This window comes from Lepidochelys kempii, chromosome 10 (assembly GCF_965140285.1).
Source record: "Lepidochelys kempii isolate rLepKem1 chromosome 10, rLepKem1.hap1, whole genome shotgun sequence".
Taxonomy (NCBI): Eukaryota; Metazoa; Chordata; order Testudines; family Cheloniidae; genus Lepidochelys; species Lepidochelys kempii.
Window position 1 is genome coordinate 58,317,759 of NC_136389.1, and position 26,015 is coordinate 58,343,773.

The following is a 26,015-nucleotide window of genomic DNA, read 5'->3' on the forward strand; positions in this document are numbered from 1 at the left end:
GTCTGGCTTTTTTGGGGTGGGGTGAGATGCAATAACTGGCTAAAGTTCAATTTCGATAAAAGTGCAGTGATGTTGCTTAAAGGGGGATAGCTCTTATTCTTTTTTGAGGGCATCTGAACTAGAGACTAGTCAAATCATTCTACAATTTGCCAGTGTTAGTTTCATCACATGACAATCTTTAATGCAAGATTAATCTTTAATTCCTGGAGATTCTGCAACCCTACATTCTAGTGAGGGGGAACAGATGTTCCAAGACCACCTTAGGGATGCTTCAGCTTTTTTGTTTCAGCTACAGACCTTGCACCTGTGGCCTATGCTTTTGTCACCAATACTGGATTACTATAATGTGCCCAATCTCAGGCAACATCATCTAAAACAATGTGGAAACTGAAGCTGATATAGAATGTAGTAGCCTGCTAAAGTAGAAAATATTAGTGAACATACACATTTAGAATATGCACTAACTGCCTGTGTGGTGCTGTCACAATTGAGAGGTTAGTATTGACTTTTAAAGCTCCAAATTGTTCAAAATATTTTTATTTTAGGTTAACTCTAATGTTTCCAGGGAGCTCACAAGGATGAGGGCGGGAGAGAGGCAGAGTCCTGTTATAAACAAGAGGGCTGCAGGCTTGCTGCTTGTGAGGATTTTCAAAGGGGGGAGGGGGAGATTGTTCCATGGCTCTAGTGCTTGTACCCCACCCAAACTAGCCTAAAGCTGATCACCATCCAGCTCTGTTGAAAAGCTCATCTTTCCTGAACAGATGGGGATGGTGACTGAGAAAAGGAATTAAAGGTGGCAACTGGTGGGAGTTCCTGTCTTATGATTTGAAATAGCAGTTGGGGGTATGGGTGGGCTAAGGACCTAGTGACATATGATGCAGGGGGCAGAGAGAGAAGCTAAGTGTTTCAAGTGGCTTTCAACAAAGTAGAGGATCCATTTCTTGCATTTACCCACAGTATTAGCCACTACATAACAATGCATATCTCTTCCTGCTGATAATTTGTACAGGTCTAGGACCCTCAAAGATTTGGTACCAATGCCAACCTGACGGTCAGAAGTGGAAGAGGTGCATCGTTACTGTACACCGAAGTTAAAAGCACACTGCTATTCTGTGCCAAGATGCAACAGCTCACCAAAAAACCTCTTCTACTCTCCAGGCTGTTGAGAGGATTAGACTAAGGGCCAGGTCAGTGCTAGGAGCGCTTTGATGGTGTAGGTATAACAGGATGCTACCCTGGTAAAGCGATCTTAGTGCAGACACTGTCTTTAGCCAACCAAAAATGCAATTTTGCCCATATAGCAAATTCCAGCCACCTCCCACCAAAAGCAATTTTGCCAATATGTAAAAACATTTAGGGATGTCTCATGCCACAGCTACATGTGTCATGTTACCTCCCTGACCAGCATAGGTATACCAGCAGAAGTTTGTTATAGCCTTACCCACAGGGAAAAGGGACACTTGCAGATTAAATACCATAACTCTTACAAAGTCTTCACCTTTACTGACCAACTGCCATTGTGTTAACTGATGGAACGCTTTACAAAGTTACATAGCCATTAAAAAGGTGTCTGTCCAATACAAGATGCATATGTTGTTTTAAAATTCAGAAATGAACAAAGCACCTGTTTGGACACCCAGAGGAAAAGAAAAGAAAATTGCAGTCATAGGTTCCCACTTAAATGCACTAATTCTGCTCCTTGCCAAAAACCTGGGAAAGGGACTGGCCATGCAGCATGTCCTGAGGTTTGACAAATTCAGGCTGTTAAAGACCAACATGGGTGAGTAAATTCCAAAGTCTAGGGCCCTTCTACTCTGTCAAAGCCTCCTCTTGAGCACTTCCATAATGTAAAGCTGTAGCAGTACCACACAGGGAGAGGACTCTCAAATAGTAAGGACTTAGGCAGTTCAGCTCTTTACAGGTCAATTACCAACATGCTGAACTCAACGCTGTTAACAGTCAAGCTCTTGCAAATTACTAAGCATTTGTCTTGTGGTCAGTGAGCTATTCCATTCAACAAGCAAGCCAATGCCTTCACCCTTGAGTTCAATTAAGGCGTAGGCCCATTTCACAACACTAGTCTGACCCAGATGCAACACCACCATGGACCATAATGATAGTGGTTATTTGTTACTTAAAGTGGTAAGTGTTCCTCTAGGTAGACCCTACTATGTAATAACCCTTACTGGCAAAGAAGATAGACTGCTAACGGGGTTCTGAGGCCCTTTCCTTTGGAATATGCTTTCTCTCCTTGGTTTGAAATAAGCCAAAGCTGTTGTCCTTTAGGGGATACTACAATGCATATCTTTTTAAGAGGGCTGCTGATGAAAAATATTGGGGTGGATGCATGGGGCAAGTGGAGGATCTGGTTATTTTTTGTTGTCTGGTTCAGTATAATATGTTTTTCTAACTACTGTGTATTTCAGAAACCTAAATATGTACAGGGTGGCAGAGGTAAATCAGATAGCAAGTTATGTACCAGAGATGGGTCTCTCTTAGGGTTCTTTAAAGGATTCCTCAAATAATTCCAGTAGTATCAGACAACGGATTATCGGAAGTTGTTTTCTAGGGCCTATTTCACCAAAAGCTTGGAGGAATTTAAGTTATATCACACAAAGAACACCACTTTTTCCATCAGGGCAAAGTGAGGCTGAAAATGACCAGTATGTGAACTTCTCTAAAATTCACACCAGTAAAGAAAAGCAATTCCACACCTGAACATGCTTGTGGTACTTAAGACATCCTTAGACAGACTTCTCTTATAAAATAGTATCCATGCTCTTATGTAGTAATTGGAGTTCTCATACCAGTCCAGACTATCATCTGTGCTTTGTAACGTGATCGTTGTGCTGTTTTGGAAAAGTGTGTGTGTGTCTGTGTAAAAAAGCATCTTTTTATACAAGTGATCCAATTATACCGTCTCCATCTGCTGGCAGGGAAGAATTCAAGTGGCCAACAGAAATTAAAACCCCCCCTCAAAGTTATCAGGTACAAAGTGTTATAAACCACATTGATTGATTTGTTTTCTGTTACTGTCCTACTGTTCTAACTCACTCTGGATATTACTGTAGAACCTCAGAGTTATGAACACTTTGGGAATGGAGGTTGTTCATAACTCTGAAATGTTCATAGTGCTGAACAAAACATGGTTATTCTTTCAAAAAGTTTACAACTGAACATTGATTTAATACAGTTTTGAAATTTTACTATGCATAAGAAAAATTGCTGCTTTTAACCATCTTAATTTAAACGAAACAAGCACAGAGTTTCTTTACCTTGTCAAATATTTTTTAAAACTTTCCCTTTTTTTTTAAAGCAGTTTACGTTCAACACAGTACTGTACTGTATTTGCTTTTTTAAAAATCTCTGCTGCTGCCTGATCGTGTTCTTCCGGTTCCAGATGAGCTGTGTGGTTGACTGGCCAGTTCAGAACTCTGGTGTTCATAACTCTGAGGTTCAACTGTAAGTACAGTTTTTAGTTAGAAATAAGTTAGGTCAGAGTGAGACTGTAACGAGGTACAAATTATTAAGTTTATTACATAAGCACATCTGCAGATACATTTTAAAAGGTATGGCACAATAATCAATCTACCTAATCCTTCAGCTGTGGGAATAAAAAGGGAGAAAAATCAAATGCAGAGAAAGTTGTAATTTCTAACTATATGGGACAGTTGTTTATCTTGTCTATAAACAGATACCCTGTATAAACATGTCTTGAAAGGCTAATACCTATTTGGTCTTAAATAAAGTTATATTAGGAAAATAATATAGATAATATAGGTTTTACCTAAAATATATGTGCATAATGAAATTATCTCAAACAGTATAATAGAAATATCAAGATAGGATAAAATTACAATGGGTTTTATCAGCATTCGTTATACTTCACCCTTAATTTAGTGAGACATTTTGTATTACAAATTATACAAAATAGCAGGCATTTTCCATGAGGTGAATATAATATACACAGTGCTTAATGGATCAACCAGCAATATCATACAAAGGTCTACTTTCCCATTAGTTAGAATAGATGCAAACACTATTGTAACGTTCCCACAACTATTTCAGTTTTCAGGGAGAAACCTTTCTAATCACAGATGCCAAATATAGTATGTCAATTTTGTGAGCCACTTAACTATATGGATTCTGTATTAGACATCTTACAAGAAATAGCATGCATTAATCTTCATGAATCCTGTTACAGGAAAGTTTAAACCCAGTAAAACTCAACTCTATAGACCGTATTAAACATATCAGGAAAAAAAAAATCTGTTTTCTCTGAACACACCCAGAGATATCCATACCAAGAACAAAACAGGTTAGTAACATTCTCCATAGGAATCTAGTGTACTAAATGACTGGAAATAAAAGTATGGTACTAAATAGAAAAATCTTAAAGTATTATTATTTTATTATTTTTAACAAATGTACAATGGTCACCTGTAACTTTTCAGTTGTACAGATGTAGAGAAGCAGAGAAGATGGCAAACTAGGTAACATTGTTTAAGAAAGGGATTCTAAAATCCTATACTGTGGACTACATCTTAATATATTGTAGACCATCTCCCTTCTCATTTATGATCAAACAACAATCCCCATAGAAACACTACAATTGCTACTTGGAAATGTAATATTAGGAAAGTATTTTTAGGGATTTTTAAAAAATGCTATTAAGTAGCTGCAAATGAGGACCTAGCGTCATTCAACTAATAAGTTCGCCAGGGACCACCAGCAACCCTTTGGACCCCTGGTGGTACAGAATTTTAGAACCACTGATGTAATGTTTAACTCAAACTTTTAAGAAGTCAGCATTGCTTTAGCAGTGACCACGAAAAGGACATTTATGGTTTTCTCCCCTCCTAATGAAAACTGTCTTAAGTTTTATATTTGAGGGTCTATCAGCATTTTATTTATAAAGTTTATTATTTATAATTGGGTTGTGACTCCATTTCTCAGGCTGGCACTGCATACAACATTTCAATCAGAGCAATGTTTGGCTTTTTGATTTGAAAACTCTCTTAAGTTACAAAAAGGCACAAAAGCTAAGCCTGAGACTGTCAACTTGTTGCAATTTTGACCAAGTACAATATTGCACAAATACCCAATGAGCAAAGGTGCCAGAATATCTAGGCACAGTGGGGTGAATTTAAAGCCCAAAGCTATTTTAACTATGATTCTGTTGTGGGTTGAAATTACACCTTTAACAGTTTTTTAAAGATAAAATCAGAGTTTTAACTACACTAACCTTTTGTTGCTTGTATCTAGTCATAAGAATGAAAGATGGCCTTTGAAAAGCTAATGTCACAATGAAACTCAAATGAACCCCAACCCTCCAAGCTCATTTATAAATCATATCTTTGGGTTCAGTACAGAGAACTAGCTCACTTAGGCCCCAATGCTGCAGACTTTTGAATGCATCCGATGAAGTGAGCTGTAGCTCACGAAAGCTTATGCTCAAATAAATGTTAGTCTCTAAGGTGCCACAAGTACTCCTTTTCTTTTTACATTAAACAGTTTGCCAGTTAGGCCTCAGTTCAATTTATGCACATTAAGTTCTAGAGGACTGTTCACATACATAAGTTGTTGTATGCAATGTTGTAGCCATGTCAGTCCCAAGATATTACGGAGACATGGTTGGTTAAGTAATATCTTTTATTAGACCAACTTCTGTTGCTTGTCTCTCTCACCAACAGAAGTTGGTCCAATAAAAGATAAGACCTCACCCATCTTGTGTCTCATACATAAATTGTAGCAGGCTAAAGTGTGAAGAAAGCTCTACTTACCAGTGATTCTTCAAATGTTCGTTTCAATACTTTTTTCCTTTTAGTAGTACAGAAATTTTAAAAAGCTAATTTTCATCTAACTAGTTCATAGAAACTACACTTCTCTGAAAATTTAAAATCTCAAATTTTGAACCTTACCAAGGAATTTTTTGGTTCCTTACATTATTCTCTTTTAAAAGATTAAGTAAAACAGATTTTAATTAATGCTTTAGAAAACAATATAAATTAATCACTAAGACTCTTAAAATGCAAAACAGATCCAGTTTGCAAAAACTGAGATGTAATGCAATATTGGATACCCAAGTAACTGACTGAAACCCTTCTCTCTTTCATATTAATCTTTGTAAAACAGGATTTTAGTGTATTTATCTGACTCTTGACATGACTGGATTTTAATTAAATTATGCTGCTTTTCAGTATAGTTTTCAATATGAATTTTTTTTTTCCAGAGGTAAGATCTGCAATAACTAATATGAAATTGTAAAAACATGTTCATATTGTGATTTGTTAATATTATGTGCATCAAGACAAATAGCTTAGCTGGCAGCTAAAGCTTCATAAAGCAATGAAGCCCTTGAAGCAATGTAGCTCAGCAGTTACAAGATTTTTTTTTTCATTTTGCTGTATGTTTTACTAAGGAAAGACATCTTAAATACATTACAAATAATCAGTGTTAAATAAGAATGTTTCTTTGAACTGACCTTTTTCTTAAGAAGGGATCTTATGAATGGTTTTCTCCATGTTACTTTATTTTTTCAAAACAAAATGCCCAGTATCAAAACCATGTAATTAATAAATAGAAGAACAAATACTTCAAACTACCATATTACCTTTAGCAGCTGCTGCACTGGCAGCAACTTTTGTAGTATAAAATTCCCCAATAGTATAGAGCATGCCTTTTTGTTAACATGAGCCCATACACATATATAAAACAAGATACCAAAAGGCAATTGTAAAACAAACGAAAAAAGTTGATATGTACTTCTGCAAGTAATACTTAAGACAATGCTGAAAGCTTAATCAAAGAAAATAATTATGAAAATCCAGATGTATCCTTGACAGGTTTCAGAGTAGCAGCCGTGTTAGTCTGTATCCGCAAAAAGAACAGGAGTACTTGGGGCATCTTAGAGACTAACAAATGTATTTGAGCATAAGCTTTCGTGGGCTACAGCCCACTTCATCGGATGCATGCAGTGGAAAATACAGTAGGAAGATTTTATATACACAGAGAACATGAAACAATGGGTGTTACCATACACACTGTAACGAGAGTGATCAGGTCAGGTGAGCTATTAACAGCAGGAGAGAAAAAAGAAAAAAACACCTTTTGTAGTGATAATCAAGACGGGCCATTTCCCACAGTTGATAAGAACGTCTGAGGAACGGTGGGGGGAAGGGGGAATTAACATGGGGAAATAGTTTTACTTTTTGTAATGACACATCCACTCCCAGTCTTTATTCAAGCCTAATTTAATGGTGTCCAGTTTGCAAATGGTGTGCCAGCAATGCTCCTCTGCCATGTACATTGGCCAAACCGGACAGTCTCTACGTAAAAGAATAAATGGACACAAATCAGACGTCAAGTATTATAACATTCATGTTCTCTGTGTATAAAATCTTCCTACTGTATTTTCCACTGCATGCATCCAGTGAAGTGGGCTGTAGCCCACGAAAGCTTATGCTCAAATAAATTTGTTAGTCTCTAAGGTGCCACAAGTACTCCTGTTCTTTTTGCGGATGTATCCTGTCTTTCAGTCAGAGGGATGCTGTGATTGAAAGGTAGGAAGTCAGTCGTACAACATTATTTATATCAAACTACTACAAAGGACTAGAGGTGGTTTTCTGCACTCACTTGTGGGAGCTGGAGGCAATGCAGTCATTCCTGGTAGAAAAAAAATTTTTTTTTTTTAAAGCTGACCCTTTTGCTTAAGAATTGGCACTTAGTGGCTAACAAGAAATTTTGAAAATGGAAGAGGGTGCGATAATGTTCACTGTTTTGCCATTAATACCACACATTGGTATGGTGGCTGAAGTCTATTGGGCTATAATACAAAGGGGAAGGAGAGAGAATTGATTGCTTTTGTTAAATCTTATCAAATTTAGACAGTGATTAAGAACATATACAGGCAGTACAACAAAAGCAGAAGCACAGGGCAAAAGTTTGTGATAAAATAGCAACATGTTACAATAACGTTGGAAAAAAAGTGTTAAGTATTTACTTTTTAAGAAGTACAAATTGTATCAAAGGGCGAGTCCAGCTCATTTCACTGATGTACAGTCTTGTAATAATTAGAACAGTCAAACATTCCAAGAGTTATCAGTAATGTTACAATATTTTAACGTCTCTGGACATACACACAGACACTTTTGCTATAACAAAAATCAAATTGCTTCTAATATAACTAGTTTTCAGACACATAGCCACTAATTTATTTCTGACAGGGTCTCAATGGTTATTTTTGCCTGCAGTCTCAATGGCCAACTCTTAAGTATGCCAGAAAGGAAAATCTGGTGCTGTAAATTAAGTACATCAAATATAATATCTATCTGATAACTTTGCAGCTATTAGTGTGCAGACTGTCCACAAAGTGCTGAAACTGATGTAGTTTAAAATAAATAGGATAGTAATTTTACTGGTTCATTATATCTATCTACTTACATTGCTCACAAAGAGGTCATAGTTTTTTAAGCAGAATGTGTTACCTAGCATTTGCAAATACAAAACTAGGTTTTCCTATAGCACTCTTTTCCTATAGTAAATAAAATTCCTATATAATTCTTTTGTAATTTTTGTCCCTTTTTAAACCTATCAAGATTTAAGTTAATTAAAAAGCATGCTGTTGAAGTGTTTACACCAAAAATGTGACCTACCTTTAAACATTTGAACCTAAAGGACCTTGCAGACTATATTATATAAATATCTATTTAATTTGCAAACTAAAAACATGTTTGATGTAAAACATCTAAACGTGATTTTGAGCCCCTTCTAATTGCTCTGTACTAGTAGTTAAATATTATTCCTTGAATAAGGAGAACAATTGATGCTTGGGCACAAAAGTAGTAGGAATAGAAAATCAAGTTCAATTAGAAACACAAGGGAAAGGTAATGGTTGCCAAAATGTAAAGAAATTTGGTAGGACAAGAACTGTATTTTCAAACTTCTCTGGCAGTATTAGAAACAAATTTAGTAGTATAAAATGGTCATTTTGATTTACAATCAAATCATTTTTTTAAACTAAATGCATAATATAAAATCAAACCAATTTGCAGTTTAATAATGGAAGCAGGTTGGAGTTTAGTTTTATCTTTTAAACCAGATGGAGGGAAATCTTAATACTTGTTCACATTTTTAAACCTCTCCCTTACTCAACACGGTGAGAATGGGCTAGAGACTATAGACTATGGCTAGAATTTTCAAAGAATATTAATGGTATTTTAGTGCCCAGCTCCCTTAGGCTCATTTGAAAATCCAGTTTAAGATTGTAGTTAAATCAAAATTGTATATACCGAGTCTTGCTTTTCTTCTTCCAATCTTCGTGACTATAAAATTCTCGATTACTACGGGGACTATATAATACTGATATACATGTTAACAATTAGCTGTGCAACCTTTGACTGAATTGCGAGACTGACTCCAATGTACAATAAACTGCCAGACTCCTTGCTCATTTCCAGTCTAATGTCACACAACATTTTAAAGATGGCATTAAGAATTGGACTTCTATATTTAGTGGATTGTGGTATTTATTGTTCAGTAGAAAAAGAAAAAAAACAAACTAATGATAAAACCCACCAAACGGTTAGAAAACTTTACTTCAAGTTCCAGGAACCAGTGGACACTTAGCTCTGCACCACTAGCCTCTGCTGGTCACGAAATGGGAATGATAGTGAAGAGCACACAAGAGTATACTTCTGAGGACTTGTTGACACTGCCACTTAAGTTGATGTAAGTTACACCGCTCAGTAGTGTGAAAATGCCACCCCCTGGAGTGATGTAAGTTGCATCAACTTAAAGCGCTGTCTACACCGTGCTATATCGGCAGGAGACACGCTCCTGCCAACGTATCTTCCATCTCTTGTTGCGGTGCAGTAATTACATTGACAGGAGAGTGCTCAACTGTCGACACAGATACAGCTGTAGTGAAGACAAGCCCTGAGGCTTCAAGTTTGTATAGTATATAAATTCTATTCCTCCATGTATTCCGTAAATGTTTTCAGTGGATTTACACAATCTCCATTGAGTTGGAAGCATTATTGTGGACTGGTTTCAGAGTAACAGCCATGTTAGTCTGTATTCGCAAAAAGAAAAGGAGTACTTGGGGTGCCACAAGTATTCCTTTTCTTTTTACTGTGGACTGTTATTGATACAGCAGTTTGTTACAGTTCTGAAAGCTAATATCAACTCAAGTAATTGAGCAGAATACTTGTCTGCAAAGTATTTGGTCAAAAAAAAGATGTAAATATTCATGCTGCTATATTCTGCACAAATGTATTACAATAGAAGAAAACAATCAAATGTCAATATTTGTCAAACCTTTTGTGTTTTTATCTACTTTTCATTCAAATGTGAAATGTTTTCCTCAATGGCAGTGGCCCTTTTCTATGCATTCTTTTGAATTTCAGAAGAACAATGCTGCAGGTAGTACTTTATATAGTACATTTCATCCAAGTGTCTAAATGTTCTTTGTACATAATTATGCCTCAACACAGCTGAACTTACAAACATTTCACAGATAAATAATGAGTTGGTAAATGATTATACATCAATTTTTGTGCACTATTCTTTTTCCTCTATTTCAATTCTAATCAGTATTACCCCCTTGTGATGGATTAGTGTAAGTCTGCATCTATCTGTATCAAGCTGCAACCTTCATTCTGTTTTGTGAAGACCACTTTGATTATAGAACTATTTTGGCTATGTAGTCTTCATATTGAGCTAACACACACACATCAAGAGAAATTCTTGCCTCTCGTAGAGGGCTAGCAATGGGAGGGAGTCATTAAATCCTGATGACCTTCCATTCAATTGGAAGCTCCCTTGACAAAGAGCTGGCTACCACTCAGAGAGCCCAGCTCTTCCAAGCAGGCTGACAACCAAGCAGTGGATCACCTGATGGGGGTCTGAGGCTCATCAAGATACAGAAAGAGAAGGGCTGCTCAGAGTAGCTCTCTCTCACCAACCAGAAAAGGAAGAGAAGACTGTACTGGAAGAATGAAGTTCAGGAAAGGGGAGCTGCAAGTCTGAATAGACACTGAGTCCCAAAGAACACTCAAGAGTGGTGAGGAAATGGAGGCAGGGAAGGGTGTACATGTGGCTTATTTTACATGGATTTGTCTCTCTTGTGCTATCTCAAGTAATGAGTGATGGTTTAGAAATCCCTCTGCAAAGTGTCTGATTTTATTCAGTTATCACATGTCCCAGAAGGGGTTAACCATAAACCAGCGTGGAAGACGAGGGTAGGTGTGCCAAAGCTACTGGGACGTCTTAGGAGGCCGACTTTGAGAACAGGTGCCATACAGCATCTATGGGCTGGGGAACAAACCTGGAGGCCAAAGAGAGACTGCCGTTGAGTCTACCCAGGCCCACAGGAGTTGAAAAGCATTCATATGCAGTGTGTGGATCCAAACAGAGCAGTTTAGTAGAGTGTCCAGCTGGGGGAGTTTGACCAGGACTATGACACACTCAATATTCCAAAACAGAGATTTATAAATAAAGGTATAAAATATAACCCTGAGCATAATCAATACTACTGTCTGAAACGAGTGCAGTTTTGATAATCAAATTATTACAAGAATACCACAGTATCACAACTTATTACATACATGGAAATATAAGTAAACTATATAGATTTCATTATAAATATGGTAGCTCCATATTTATTTGGGTAGAGCTGAACAGAGGTATAATAGCTATGTTTAGGAAAAAGACTTGGCATTGAGAAACAGCAAGGCACAAGGGGTGTTTTTCCATTAGAGAAGGAAAATGCATGTGTATGTGTAAAGCCAGCTTTTGGGCTTCAGAGCGTGGTTGAAATATAAGAGATCTTGAGATGTAATCTGCAACTGTGGAGGTGGAAGATGGGAGAATAATTTCCATATCAGACCTAAAAGAAAGGAGCTGGAAACTTAACTTATTTATTAACACCACACTTAATTTGGAAATTTACATTCAACCAATGTAGATTTCTGAGAAACGAGCTGTTCCATTACTGAATATGGGTAGAGGGATGAGCCACCGTATCAAGTACAAATAAACTGAGGTGCCAAAGTAATGCCCTCTTTCACAGTCTCCCTATCTCCAACTTCATTATGGTGGTTTAAAAATCAAGAGGGAATAAAATAGGCAAATAATAGGTTAGGTGACCATATAAAGAATTATAAATCTTTGATTGTAAACTCTTCAGGGAGGGGACTGTGTCTTCCTGTGTGTTTGGACAGTAGAAGTTGTTATAATCAAATAATAAATCTGGTATAGGTAAGAGGAAAGATTTGTGAATGAAGTCAAACACCTGAATTCATGATAGACGGGATGAATTTGAGTCAAAATGGGAAATTTTAGTTAAAGGTACTTTTCTTACCAATTACCAAAATAAGAATTTGATACAGTAGAAGACAAAGTGAGGAAATACCAAAACAAAGAAGAATACATAGTTGGGTATCCTCTGCATAGACATAACCATAGCTTGAACCAAAAAAGGTAGTAGCCAGAGGAAAGAAGTATAGGTAGAACACGGTCCCATTATAGACATGGGCAAGTGGAATGGAAAAAAATATTGGAGAGGTTATTGAAAAGATTATAGGAACAATCTTTGTTTGCTAAAGAATATAGGGTAAGTCAGAAGGGAAATTTTGCTGGAATTCCATAAGTACATTTTAAACACTTGCAAAAAGTCAGTTATATTCTGTTTACCTCTAAGATGCTGGACACCTTTTTTCTCTGTGTACCTTACAAGAAAGGTGAATAAAAATATATACCCTGATCTTCTACATTTAATAATATCCCCGTTGACTTAAGACTCTATTTGTCAATGTCTTAAGGACGTCAGCCCTGATAAAGACTAGAAAGTATAAACATCAATTGTTTCTAAAGCTAGATCCAGAGAATGAAATAAAATATTTAAACCAACTGTAATAATGAATAGATACTAGTTTGTTTTTAACATGAGGAAAGGAAAAGCACATACAACATTGTAAAAAGCATTTATCTGCTGTTACCCATGCTATTCTTGTTCTGTAATCCAAAAAGATTTCAGCTATGAGTACTGTCAATCTGACACCTTCCCAGATTACTAAATTTAAAAAACTAAATGCTGCATTTTGAAATACTCTATGAAGCAAAATGGTCAGAGGTGTCCTTTAGAGAAAAATCTAGCCTCTGTCTTAGGTACATTTTCCATATAGGGTGTTATTTTTCAAGAGCATCTAAAGGAGCTAGGCACCCAAATCTTACTGACTTTTAATGGGAGTTGGTTGCTTAATCCTTAGATGCTCTTGAGAAATCCCACCCATTTTCTATAATAAGGGACAAAGGATAAGATCATTATTTTTTCCTATAGCTATTTTTACATCTTCCCTCTTTTCCCCTGAATTTGGAAAGGAAAAATATTAAAGAGGTGCATGCCAGTGGTACCATAATGATGTTTGTTGTAACATTTTCACACCTTCCAGTTTTTCCATAAGGTTATAGTTCAGTGTTTTAAAGTATCACAGCTGATAAGCCTAGTATCCATGGTCTCTGCTCAGTAATATTTCTAAAATTGTTTTTAATGTTTTTAGCAAATATTATGCTTATCAGTAAAGGTTAACGTATGCCCTATAATTAAATGCGTCTCTAAGTCCCTAATGTGTATTTAGGGATTTTTATTTTAAAAGAAAATTAATATGCTAAAGTTACTCATATCTGAAAAGTGGCCAGTGTAGAATAAAACTAGGTTATATGCATCAGCAGTTCAGCTTTGTCACCTCCACAGATCCGCGCTCTGGACCACACAAGGAAGTCTAGAAGCAGCTGTTCAAAGAAAATGTTAAATTAACTCATGACCAGCCACACACTTAGTCTAATGAGGTACGAATTAGAACTCAGTTTCAATATCTCCTACAGCAGAGTTCTCAGAAAGCACAAAGAGAGCTCAATGATTGAGGCACAGCATTGGGATTCATATTTACTGAAATAAAAGAAAACTTTTAAAATAGCTGTAATTCACAATTTTCAGTCACTTTTAGATACTGTCCGGCATTTCTTTTATTGACAGTTCCAGACATGTCCTTGCTATACCAGTGAACAAGATAGAAGACTTGAACAGAAACATTTAATACTAATCAGTTCTTTCACACAAAAAAATCTTTGAAAGGTAGTCACTGTTAAAAAAAAATAAAAAAGCAAAACTAAAACTGTGTGCTGAGCACATTTGAAAATCTCATCTGAATGTCCTAACTCTGTGAAGTCAATTAGAGTTTTATCACGGACTTCAGTGGGAACAGTTAGGTCAATACAAGTTTGAAAATCCCACTGTCGGATTTTATGCTAAAAGAAATCTGTTTGAAACAACCACAAGAGTACTTCATATAATTTAACAAATTCTTTTGGGAGAATCTTAGTTTTATTCTTCTACAGTACCACAGAAGGATGGTTAAGTCTCCCATAGTTATTAATTTCATGATACCTGTGCTTAATCAGGCTGAAAGCTAGAACTGTCAAAGTTGTAGCTGAGCTAAAATTCAATTATGTCACTATTAGGGCAATGATAAAAGGTACAGGCCCATGAAAGATCTAATTTCAAAGAAAAAAAATTGTAGCAAGTTTTACCAGCTTGGAGACTTTTTTTCTTGTTACTACAAAGACTTAAGCATAGCATTTAGGGGTGGAGAAACTGTTTGTTTTTACACATTTCACTTTCTTTTGGCCCAGGGAAAGACTACATTAGCCAGGACTACAGCGTAACACTGTTTCCTATACAGACGTAGGAACCATGGAATTGGGCAAAATTCTGATAATGGTTACTCACTCCATTTAGGAAGATGTAAACTCTATCAACAAAAAATTTTGGATGAAAAGAAAGGCATAAATCAATCCATACAGCAAAAAGTCACCAGAAAGTATTTTGTAAGCTGCCAATTTTAAAACATATGAGGGTCCTATTCAGAGTTTCGAAAATGCCACTAGAATATTCCCTCATGGGATTCCAGACCGGACAACTGACACTTCCCACAAAACAACTCTTTTACATGCCCTCAAAATATTGCTTCTTGTACAAATGACAACCATGCAGTTATATTTCTCAGTTAGAAATACAGAATCATCCAAGACAGATTAATTCTATATGCACAAGTAAGCCTACAAAATAGGAAAGTGATAGCTGTAAAACAGCAATGAACTTCCAAACTGCAGCAAGCTCTCCAGAGGCAATTTTTCAGATAAAGACAACTTAAATTAATGACAACAAAATTAATCATTGAGATTGATATTTCAACAGAACTGCTGAGAGGCCTGACAGAATGGGTCCCTTTCTTGGCCCTGGAGCAGTACAAGAGGGGATGAAGGGACAAAAGCTGCCCTAAAAGAGACAGTTGGTGTAATGCCAATAATCAGTTCCCTTCCTGCCAAGTGGGCATGTCAGGCATTGTTTGGGGGAGGAGGGGACCTGGCCAGCACACACTGTGCTCCAGATATCTTAGAGGGAGAGAATTGTTCCTGGAGAACATTCCAGCTGCATAAGTAAGAGTAACCTTCTAGATGGGGCCCAGACAACCAACCAGGAACCACACATACCACCCCCTTCAGATCATGAGCTTGAAATTACTATTATGTTGTTGTATGTTCCAAATACACAGGGTAAGAAGGGAATTCTGCAAATTTCTACTTTAAAACGTATCTGTTTTCTCTTATTGGTGGTTCAGAGCCTATCAAGATTCTTATACTGATGCCTATCACCATAGAGGACCTTCTACCATAAATCATAACTGGCTATGTAGTCTAGACTGATGCTACAAGCCTTTCTTGTTGCAAACAACTTATTCTCATAGCTGGCCTGGAGTAAGACACTATCTCAGGACAATCAAACTAATGCTTGATTTGATTCTTTTACCCCGATATACAATCTGTGGAAGACATCACACTGATCAGATCACCTAGGAACATGCAGGCTGCCTGCTGTTTAAGGTTACACTTTCTCAAGTTTTTAAAAGTTGAATACTCTAAAACAAATAAAACCATTAGAAAACTACACAAAATTGGATACATCACGGACCATATCTTTTACAAATTGGTCTGACATCACCAGCAGGAAACTGAACTGAGCAAAGGGCTGACTGCACTTTTCATATACGTAGGATCAGAAGAAAAAAGGTAGGTTTTAAATTAGAGGAGTATTGAATACGCTTTTTCCTTTTGTGTTTGGGCTGAATAACATCAAATGATTTTGAATTGCCTTGTATTAAGTAAGGGAGTCATTTTTCAGTAACTTTGTACATACAAATCTGAATACCCAAAAGCAATCCCGTACAATGTTGCAACCATTATGGTACAAGCTTAAGAAGCCAAAATAGTCTGACAAATATCAAACAAGGTGTGGAAGTGTGGGTTCCTGATCCCGGGGTATGTCTATACTAGAAAGGTAAGTAGAGCTATATTAGGATTAATGAGGATTATATTTAGCAGTGAAATGGGTTCCATGTAACTCCCAATATATTTCCCTAGAGAGCTCTCTATCCATCTTTGTATATCAGGAGGAGATACCCACAGAGTACAGCTGGGTACAAAAAACCCCCACACAAGTATCTTAACGGGTAGAATAGAGTAAAAATAACCAAACATTCAAATTATTTAAAAAATAAGCCTAGTTCTGTAGAAAGCTGCAAGAGTAATAGCACTGCAGAACAGATTACAGTACCGGAGTTAGGAGTATAAATCTTCCTATTGTGCTCCACAAATATTCCCCAATATTGATTTAAAGGGATGCCCATTACAGGTGAGAGTAGTTCAGTCTCAATGATTATTCAATCTTTGGATTCTTTAGATGCTCAACAGATGACAACTGTTATGGGAGTTTTGGTGATGTAGACATCAGTCCTGTAGGAAATTAATTAAGACCACCAAACTCATTTCATATTGGGTACTAGCTTATATATTTATGATTTTGGTCACTACCAAGTTGGGCTAGATGCACACCAATGTCCTAGAAGTAAAAGAGTAAAAGCCTCAATATTACGAAAAACCTTAGCCATCCAGACCCTTAAAGAAAGAGCAAATTGACAAGAATTATTGTGAATAATATGAATATCAAGCCACAATATTTCTGAAACTGGTAACTCCTTTATTGAAGGAGAAACTGAATTATCTGGAAAGTCTGAGATTTTTACAACAAACATTGACATTTAATTTGTTTTCTTCCACTGGAATTGAATATACCAATATTGCCGTAAGTATATCAAATTATGTTTCAGGGGTGTCAGTAAGACATGAAGTAGGAATATTAAACAGAGTTTTCTGATACTAGCAAGTACATTGAATTATTTTTAGTGATTTACTTTATTTTACGAAAAGATGTACTTGATAGTAGCAACAACAATCTAAGTTAATTTGTTTTAAAAGTGAATGTACAATGCCAGTATTGTCATTGGAAATAATAAGGTAACAGAAGCTTAACTTGACATATTTATTTTTCAAGAGTATTAAATGTAAATATGAGTTTGGAAATATTTCATCAGTAACAGACTGCTTTTTAAAAAATATATGGTTAAAAGTTTTTGTACCTCCAATACAATACAATGTCAATATTTTCAGTTCTATGTAAAGCAAACCATCACATTTGTGTTCCTCGTTTATATTTGTATAATTTTGTCTGAAGAAATGGATTTTTGTGTCTGAAAGAGAGATCCCCTTCAATCATTCATCATCATTTCAGTATTACAAAAAGGAAATTGTAAGAAAGTGGACAGAAGGAAAAAAGCTGAGGAAGAAACTAAGAGTGATCTAGACTGACTCTTCAGTTATCATGAGAACTATTCCTACTTTATCAGCCTAATTGTTTATTTAAATATGTAATAGGTTTGTGCAATGACTGGTTCTAATTATGGAGGCAATTCCACTTGAACAATTTTATAGCATTGCTTTAACACTGGACTCAAATTCAGAAATCAAGAGGGTTTTTTAAATTTTGAGTTCCACGGACATCCCCCAAGCCACACTTCAAAATATATGAATGTCATACTCCAGTTGGCTGCTTTAAACTGTTCTATACTCACGTATATTAGTGCACTTACCAAGCCTTTGAATGTGAATCGGAACTTTTTTTCCAGCAGAAGCAGCTGTTTTCAAAAGTGTCTACAAGTTGCTAAATAAAAACTTTATCAAAAGGATCAGCGACAAGGTAGTTGTTATTGACTTTCCCTGTTGAAATGAAAGAGGATTTGTAGTACCCTCATAATAAAATTCAACAAGTATTTTGTTCCTGTAACCTATAAATACTACAAGATGTAACATGTTTACTTGGTTCCCATAAATTAGAAAATCTGGTTATTTCTATAGAAGTTTTCCATAACTCTAAACTAATGATTTAAAAAACAAAGTGATACTACATCTGAGTGCCTTTCCAAACAATTTGAGAGACTAGCTTAACCTTTCTCTCACCCTGCAAAAGTGTGCTTTTTACTGATACATGATTTTTAAAAGTATTTGTACACAGTATACTAGCTTAAATATACAAATGGACATGTTAAAGTCATGTTACGGTTCAAGGTACTTCTGGATGAAGGCAGATATTAAGTTAGTTATTTTAATTCTGCATTCCTACGCAGGACAAGCATTATTAGAGACTTCAGTTTCCTACCACCATTCACGTGTTGCATGGAGAGATCAATAAATAACAACTTCTCTGGTCCAGTTTACCTATAATGGAAGATACTAAACAAAGAAAAAAAAACTATTAAATTATTTGTGTCTGACCCTGATAAGATCTGAGTTGTGATACCCAGTTTTTAACTTCAAGAAAAGCAAAATAAATCTTTATCTTGCTTATCAATAGACACCCCATTTTTCCATGACACACAATTTTCAGTATGATATTTAACAAATAACTTATATATGAGACTAAGGTCATGGTGGTAGAACTAACCCAGTGGTAGAAATAACCCAGCACAAATATGGGTTAAAGAATGGCCTACCAGCTCTTGAACAAAAGGAATCTGGGTGCATTATGGAGGCAGTTTGCCCAGAAACATATTGGGCTCTAAAACCATAAATGCCCAGTCTAAGTTATATTGTCAGACCATGAAAAGCAATATAGGATTCTGTTTTGCTGATGTAAAGATTTCAGGAAGAAATCTGACAAAATCAATTACCTCCTTTCTTTGTTTAGAGCAGAAGATGAAATAGCTTACTAACTGATATTATAAGTAACGCATGTCACTATGACACAAAACTTGCCATGATTTGTGTGTTTAGCTACAAGGTGCAGTATTTCTCATGACTGACTCAAAGCACAGCCGCATCCCATTGTAATAGAATTCCATCTCACACAGAGCGCACTGTATGACTTTGAAGAAAGTCTGTATGATTGTAACAAAGTAGTCACCCATCCTCTCCTTAAACGTGAATAAATCCATGGGGTAATCAGGCACAGGCGGCATGTAACAGGTTTGTCTTCATTTTATTCCTTGTTTTTGTTTGAGGACATGCACTTGACTCCAGGCAAAATCCATCCCCGGTTACAAAATAACACAACTATTCTTTTCTTTCTCTTTCTCTTTCTCCCTCTCTTTCTCTCGAGGTTCTTTTCGTTTGCGTTCACTACTTCCAGATTGTCTTCCACTTGCTGGAGAAGCAGCTCCTTGCATCTGCTGGAAGAAAGACTTGAAAAATCAAAACCAGCAAAGAGAAATATTATTCTAAATGCTAAAGGTAGTTCCTGAATCAACATTCCTGTCTAAAATTCATATGGCTGGGAACAGTAACTAATGGAAACTGAAACTTGCTCACTAACTTTAATATTAATTAATTATGCAAACTACAGCCATCAGGCACAGAGTGTTTCAGGGCATGTATACACTTGCAGATGTAGAGCGCTTTGAGTTAAACCCGCCTTCGGAGAGTGCAGTAGGGAAAGCGCTGCAGTCTGTCCACACTGACAGCTGCAAGCGCACTGGCGTGGCCACGTTTGCGGCATTTGCAGCAGCATTGGGAGCGGTGCATTATGGGCAGCTATCCCACAGAACACCTCTTCCAATTCTGGCGCTGTGGCTTGTGGGAAGGAGGCAGGAGGTGCGGGGCATTCTGGGTCCTGTCCGAATGCCCTGTGATGCATCGGTTCGCATCCCAGCAATCCCTGTGCTTCCGTCCACATTTGGCACCATCTTTCAACAATTTTCGTACTGCGCGCTCTGTCTTCCCTTTCGGTCTGCGGGAATGGAGCCCGAACTGCTGAGGAGTATGCTGACGAGTCTTGCCAGCATGTCACGTTTGGCAGTCGAGTTATTCCTTATGATCCAAAGTGACAGTGCGGGCTCTGACGAGGATATCGACTCGAATAACGCTTATGACACGAGTTTGCTTGTGGCATTCACGGACATGCTCTCCACCGTGGAATGCTGCTTTTGGGGTTGGGAAACAAGCACTGAGTGGTGGGATCACATCGTCATGCAAGTCTGGGATGACGAGCAGTGGTTGCAGAACTTTCGGATGAGAAAAGCCACTTTCATGGAACTGTGAGGAGCTCGTCCCCACCCTGCGGTGCAAGGACATGAGATTGAGAGCTGCCCAGACGGTGGAGAAGCGTGTGGCTATTGCAATCTGGAAGCTGGCAACTCCAGACAGCTACCGATCGGTCGCTAACCAGTTTGGAGTGGGAAAGTCGACCGTTGGAATCGTGTTGATGCAAGTTTGCAGGACTATTAATCGCATCCTGCTCAGAAGAAACGTGACTCTGGGTAACGTGCATGATATTGTGGATGGCTTTGCACAAATGGGTTTCCCTAACTGCGGAGGGGCGATAGAGGGGACGCTTATTCCAATTCTGGCACCAGCCCACCTAGCCTCCGAGTACGTTAATCAGAAGGGGTATTTCTCTATGGATCTCCAGGCGCTTGTGGATCACCAGAGGTGTTTCATTGACATTAAAGCAGGCTGGCCCAGAAAGGTGCATGACGCATGCATCTTTCAGAACACCGGCCTGTTCAGAAAGCTGCAAGCTGGGACTTTTTTCCCAGACCAGAAGATCACCGTAGGGGAAGTCAAAATGCCCATTATGATCCTTGGAGACGTTTAATGCTGTGGCTCATGAAACCCTACACAGGGAGCCTTGACAGCAGCAAGGAGTGGTTCAACAACAGGCAGAGCCGGTGCAGAATGACTCTGGAGTGTGCTTTTGGCTGCTTAAAGGGCCGCTGGCACTCTCTGTATGGGAAGCGGGACCTGGCTGATGACAGCATCGCCGTGGTTATATCTGCGTGCTGTACCCTCCATAATATTTGTGAAGGGAAGTGTGAACGATTCACTCAGGTATGGAACTCGGAGGTTCAACACCTGGAGGCTGAATTTGAACAGCCAGAGAGCAGGGCTCTTAGAGGGGCCCAGTGCAGGGCTGCAAGAATTAGGGATGCCTTGAGGGAGCAATTTGAGGCTGAAAGCTACCAGTAATGTCTGGTGCCCTGCACGGGAGTGAAGTGCAGTGGTTCCAGTGTTGTTAGGAATCTGTTTGCTACACTGACTTGCAGTGCCTGTTTCTTTCCTGGGCTAAGGTATCTTTTACTTTATGCAATAATAAAGTATGTTTTCAAAGCCAAAAAATCCATTTATTGAAAAGAAAGTTCATTTATTGAAAAGAAACACACCTGCTTGAGAAACAGAAAGGGCAAGGGGGTGGGGTGGGGAACAGTACAATCACAGATTTGCATATGTCCTGTTATCATACTCAGCCTTCCTGTCTGGAGTGCTGTGCAATGACTGCTGCACTTCAGAATGGCTATACTGGGTTGTGATGGGGGTTGAGTGCAGTGGGTAAGGGTCGTAGTTTTCAAGGCTGGGTGGTGAAGCTACAGGTGTTGGAGGCAGCTGTGGTGGTAAGAACTTGGATTTTGGGGATAGTGGGTTGGATGTGACATGGGGGCAAAAGGGAAAAAGTTTTGGGACAAGGGCTGCGGGGGGGCGGGGGCAGTAGTGCTCTGCCTGCATGGCTACGAGTGCCTGGATAGAGTCCGCTTGGCGCTCCATTATGCTTATCAACCAATCCATGCTTTGCTGCTGGAGCAATGTGCTTTTGTGTCGGCGCTCCTCATTCTGCTGGCAGATCCTCCTTTCACTGTCCCGCCACTCCTGCACTTTTTAATTTTCATTACTTGAATGCTGCATTACTTCATGCAACAGGTCTTCCTTGCTTCTATGTGGCCTCTTTCTGATTCTTTGGAGTCTTTCGGCCGGTGATAAAACAGATGGCTGAGATCTCAAGGTTGCATCTGTAAGGCAAAATGCAACACTTAACAGAGGCTGCATTGTTCACACCAGACAGAGCAATGATTCCCCTGTACTTAAGGGCAAGCACAGTCTACACAATAGCATAATTTGCCCATCCCAAAGCGAGCGCACATAACGCACGGGAGCCCCAGAATGGTGAGTAAGCACAGGGTCAAGCGTGACTGATTGTTTCACGGCTGTACTGTCCTCTGGGTTTCTGTGCCTTGGGGAGAGCCAACAGCAGCAGGGGGCCTCTATACTGAACACTGTCCCCACATTTTCCACAGGAGTTCGTCCTGGAAGATATCCTGCTGCTGAGGGTGACCCGGGAAGGAAGGGAGGGTCTTCTACTGCAATGTGGCTTCTGCCCTGGCCCCTATGCAGCTTGCCTGTGTGCAGCAATGGTCCCCCTGCCCCACATGGCACAGTGGTGCAGACAAGTTAGCCTTACTGGGACAAGGACCACAGTGGCTCTCCCGAGAAACCTGCACAAGCGTATTGCCCAAGTTCTGGATGAGACCTTTGAAGAGATCACTGAGGCCGATTACCGTGATGTGACAGAGCACATCAACGCCTGATTCTGCATCTAGGCATGCATTCAGCCCTAACCCTCCTCACCCCAAGAGCCCGCACTGAATAACTTTCTTCCCAAAATAAAAGCCGCTTACCGGGAACCTCCTCTGGTGTTTGTCCTTCCCGAAGCACCGGCCGCTGCGACTGGCTACCTTCCTCCTCACTTGAGAACAGCTCCTGGCTGCATGCGTCTAGGGATTCTGGGGTGTCTTCCTCTGCCTCAGCACCCTCGCTCCCACTTTGCTCCTCCTCCTCCTGCCTTGTTGAACTGGGCTCCGAAGCGTCCATGGCGGTACTCGGAGTGGAGGTGGGGTCGCCCCCAAGTACTGTGTCTAGCTCTTTGTAGAAACGGCAGGTCGCAGGGGCAGCACCGGAGCGGCTGTTTGCCTCACGGGCTTTGTGGTAGGCATTCCGCAGCTCCTTCACTTTTATCCTGCACTGCAGCGCGTCCCCATCATGGCCCCTTTCCATCATGTCCCTTGATATCTGCCCGAAGGTATCATAATTCCTATGGCTGGAGCACAGCTGGGACTAGACAGCTTCCTCCTCCCAAACACTGAGGTCCAGCGCCTCGCCATTGGTCCATACGGGGGATCGCCTGGCATGTGGAGGCATGGTCACCTGGAAAGACTCACTGAGAACACGCCACGCCTGGCTGAGCAAACAGGAAGGGGATTTTCAAAATTCCCAGAGAATTTAAAGGGCGGGTCTGACCGTTGGTCACCTGAGGGCAGGGCAGTAGAGTTCAAAGTGATGACCAGAGTGGCTAGAACAGGAATTGTGGGACACTTCTGGAGGCCGATCAGAGCGCACTAACAGACCAGGGTGTCCACACTGGCGCTGCAGCGCTCCAGCGGGGGCACACCAAACGTTATTCCACTTGTGAGGTGGAGTACCAGGAGCACTCTAGCTGCAGAGTCAGAGTGCTCTACGTGCATTGCCAGAGTGGACGGGTGGTGAGCTAGTGAGCCCAGGGCTCCTTTAATGCACTCTAACTCACAAGTGTAGCCAAGTCCTCAGTTTGAGGTCTGTTAAAACTAACATGCAAAATTAATTATTTTTAGCGAGAAAGACAGATTCCCACAGCCCAAATGAAATACAATCAAAGTCCCATCTGTCTTATACAGCACAACAGACCTAAATAATGTGTAGTATTGAGCCCCAAGCACTCTTCCTATTATGCGACCCTGTTCCAGATCAGTTCAATCAGTGCCATATCATTTGTATAATTTATTTTGCTATTAAATTTAATTTAGTTTATAATATCCCCCCCCCGAGTTTCACTGTGCTGTAGATTTTTCAGTTTTCTTTTTTCAAATCAAAGACAAACTACATTTTCGAAGCTGCAGACTGAAAATGCTGGGTTTTGACTACTAATTATGGAAAATCTGGGACTTTTGGCAACAAGGAAGCCATAGGAGATCATTTTAGTTTTTGATAATCAAGAGTCAGTGAATGCTTTTGGTACTTGAAGCCCTAAGGAGCCAACTATGGGAAGGGACAGAGATGACTTTACATTTGGGAGAGCAGGTACATGGATTTCTTCTTCCCCATCCCAGCAACTCTATTGCAGCTGGCTAATCCCTTCACATCTTGACCAAATAACTGTAGCTGCATCCAACAGTGAGAGATAAACACAGTAATTTGATGTTTCTGCTAAAACGATGAGCAGCGTAACAGTGTTATTTATATTGTCATAATTGTGCTTCAGTGTTAACATCTTGTTTAGATTAATGGGTGCAGTTCACACTTCTGAGTTATTGTTCCTGTCTGTCTGAAGACTCAGTCAGACTTCACTGTGATAGTTTACTTTCAATTTTTGAATATTTTTCGCAACTAAAAATGTGCTTCTTTTTTTTTTTAAAAATGATCTCAGAATCAGGAAGGGCAATTAAAAAAATTCAGTTAGGTGACAATTTACATAGATGAATATAAATCACATTAAACACGGTATCTTGAACATAATTATTTACCTTGACAAAACAACCTAAAAGGACCTGGACTGCAAATTCTATGGTCATCTACCGCTAATTTGATATTTTGACATAAAATTAAAAGGACAGAATAAAAGCAATTACCAAATCTCCAACAAACTAAAGTATTACATAACATAACGCAAGAGCACAAACTCCTATAATGTGGTTTGTGGGAAAGTAGCATAGTTGCATATTATTTAACAGATAACTTGAGGATATCTCCTCTGACAATTCAGTAATTACAGTGGACTAAATCCGCGGTTTTCAAAAAAAATTTCTGGCAACACAGTTGCAGGAAATTGTTGATGCCCATGATTCAATGGAGCTGGGGATGAGGGGTTTGGGAGGGGCTCAGAGCTGGGGCAGAGGGTAGAGGTGCAGGGGTGAGGCTGGGAATGAGGGGTTCAGTATGTGGGAGGGGGTTCTGGGCTGGGGCAGGAAGTTGGGGTGTAGGAGGGGGTCAGGGCTCTGGGATGGAGGTGTAGGCTCTGGGGTGGGGCCAGGGATGAGGAATTTGGGGTGCAGGAAGGGGCTCCGGGTTTCGGGGGGCTCAGGGATGGGGCAGGGGATTGGGGTGCGGGTTTACCCTGGGCAGCTCCTTGTCAGTGGCGCAGTGGGGGTGGACCATGGACCGCGCTGTGCCCTGGAAGCGGCCAGCAACAAGTCCAGCTCCTAGGCGGAGGTACACAAGTGGCTCTGTGCGACTCTTGCCCGCAGGCACTGCCCCCAGCTCCCACTGGCCGGGAACTGGCCAATGGGAGTGCGGAGCTGGCGCTCTGGGTGAGGTCAGCGCGTGGAGCCCCGTGGTCCCCGCACCTAGGAGCCAGGCCATTCTGGGGTGCAATGCGGTGTCAGAACAGGTCGGGACTAGCCTGCCTTAGCCAGGCAGCACCGTCGACGGGACTTTTAATGGCTCAGTCGACGGTGCTGACCAGAGCCACCGCAACCCAGTGCCTTACATTCCGCAACCCAGTACTGGGTCACGACCCACAGTTTGAAAACCACTGGACTAAACAAACAGGATAAAGGCAGAGTTTTTTTTGACACCAAATGCCAAGACGTCTATTGCACAGGCTATGATCACTGAGTTAACAAGCAGCACCCTCAAAATGCTGGAAGATGCTCTCCCTCTCTGTGTGCTTTTTTTTTTCCCCTGAATGAGAAGGCTTCAGTCAATTTTGAGTTTTCTGTCCTCTTTGTCAGTTCTGCAGTCTAATGAATAAATTTGAGACAGACTTT

At 39.5% G+C, this 26,015-nt stretch overlaps 3 protein-coding genes across 13 annotated transcripts in view; 1 reads left to right on the plus strand and 2 right to left on the minus strand.

Moving 5' to 3' along the window:
• The window catches only part of SLTM (SAFB like transcription modulator), a 46,119-nt gene extending 33,186 nt beyond the window's left edge, over positions 1-12,933 (plus strand). For 2 of the 4 annotated variants that reach the window (XM_073303740.1, XM_073303744.1), the window contains one exon: positions 1,010-9,659. Coding sequence is in view for 1 of the 4 variants with exons in the window: in XM_073303745.1 (XP_073159846.1) it covers positions 1,010-1,049 (40 nt within the window). In the remaining 3 variants the exon portion in view is untranslated. Of the gene's footprint in view, positions 1-1,009 lie in introns of all 4 variants that reach the window. The other 2 variants (XM_073303741.1, XM_073303745.1) reach the window with 2 other exon arrangements.
• MINDY2 (MINDY lysine 48 deubiquitinase 2) overlaps positions 2,116-26,015 on the minus strand; it is a 117,461-nt gene continuing 93,561 nt past the window's right edge. For 2 of the 8 annotated variants that reach the window (XM_073303749.2, XM_073303746.2), the window contains one exon: positions 7,522-19,619. In XM_073303749.2, the coding sequence (XP_073159850.1) occupies positions 19,488-19,619 (132 nt within the window). In that variant the 3' untranslated portion in view covers positions 7,522-19,487. Of the gene's footprint in view, positions 3,461-7,521; positions 19,620-26,015 lie in introns of those variants that run through there. The other 6 variants (XR_012153986.2, XR_012153985.2, XR_012153984.2 and 3 more) reach the window with 6 other exon arrangements.
• Positions 21,569-25,189, minus strand: LOC144930922 (uncharacterized). The gene is made up of 2 exons (XM_078854651.1): positions 22,896-25,189; positions 21,569-22,229 (listed from the first exon to the last, which is right to left on the minus strand). Exons 1-2 carry the CDS (start codon positions 23,272-23,274, stop codon positions 22,099-22,101), a joined length of 510 nt encoding a protein of 169 aa, XP_078710777.1. The 5' UTR covers positions 23,275-25,189; the 3' UTR covers positions 21,569-22,098.

Bases quoted from the DNA above. Each gene is read 5' to 3' on its own strand.
- LOC144930922 (XM_078854651.1), bottom strand. From the start codon at position 23,274: ATGATGGAAAGGGGCCATGATGGGGACGCGCTGCAGTGCAGGATAAAA. The intron at 22,230-22,895 runs GTAAGCGGCTTT...TTTGCCTTACAG, and splicing joins AACACCAGAGGAGGTTCCCG to ATGCAACCTTGAGATCTCAG.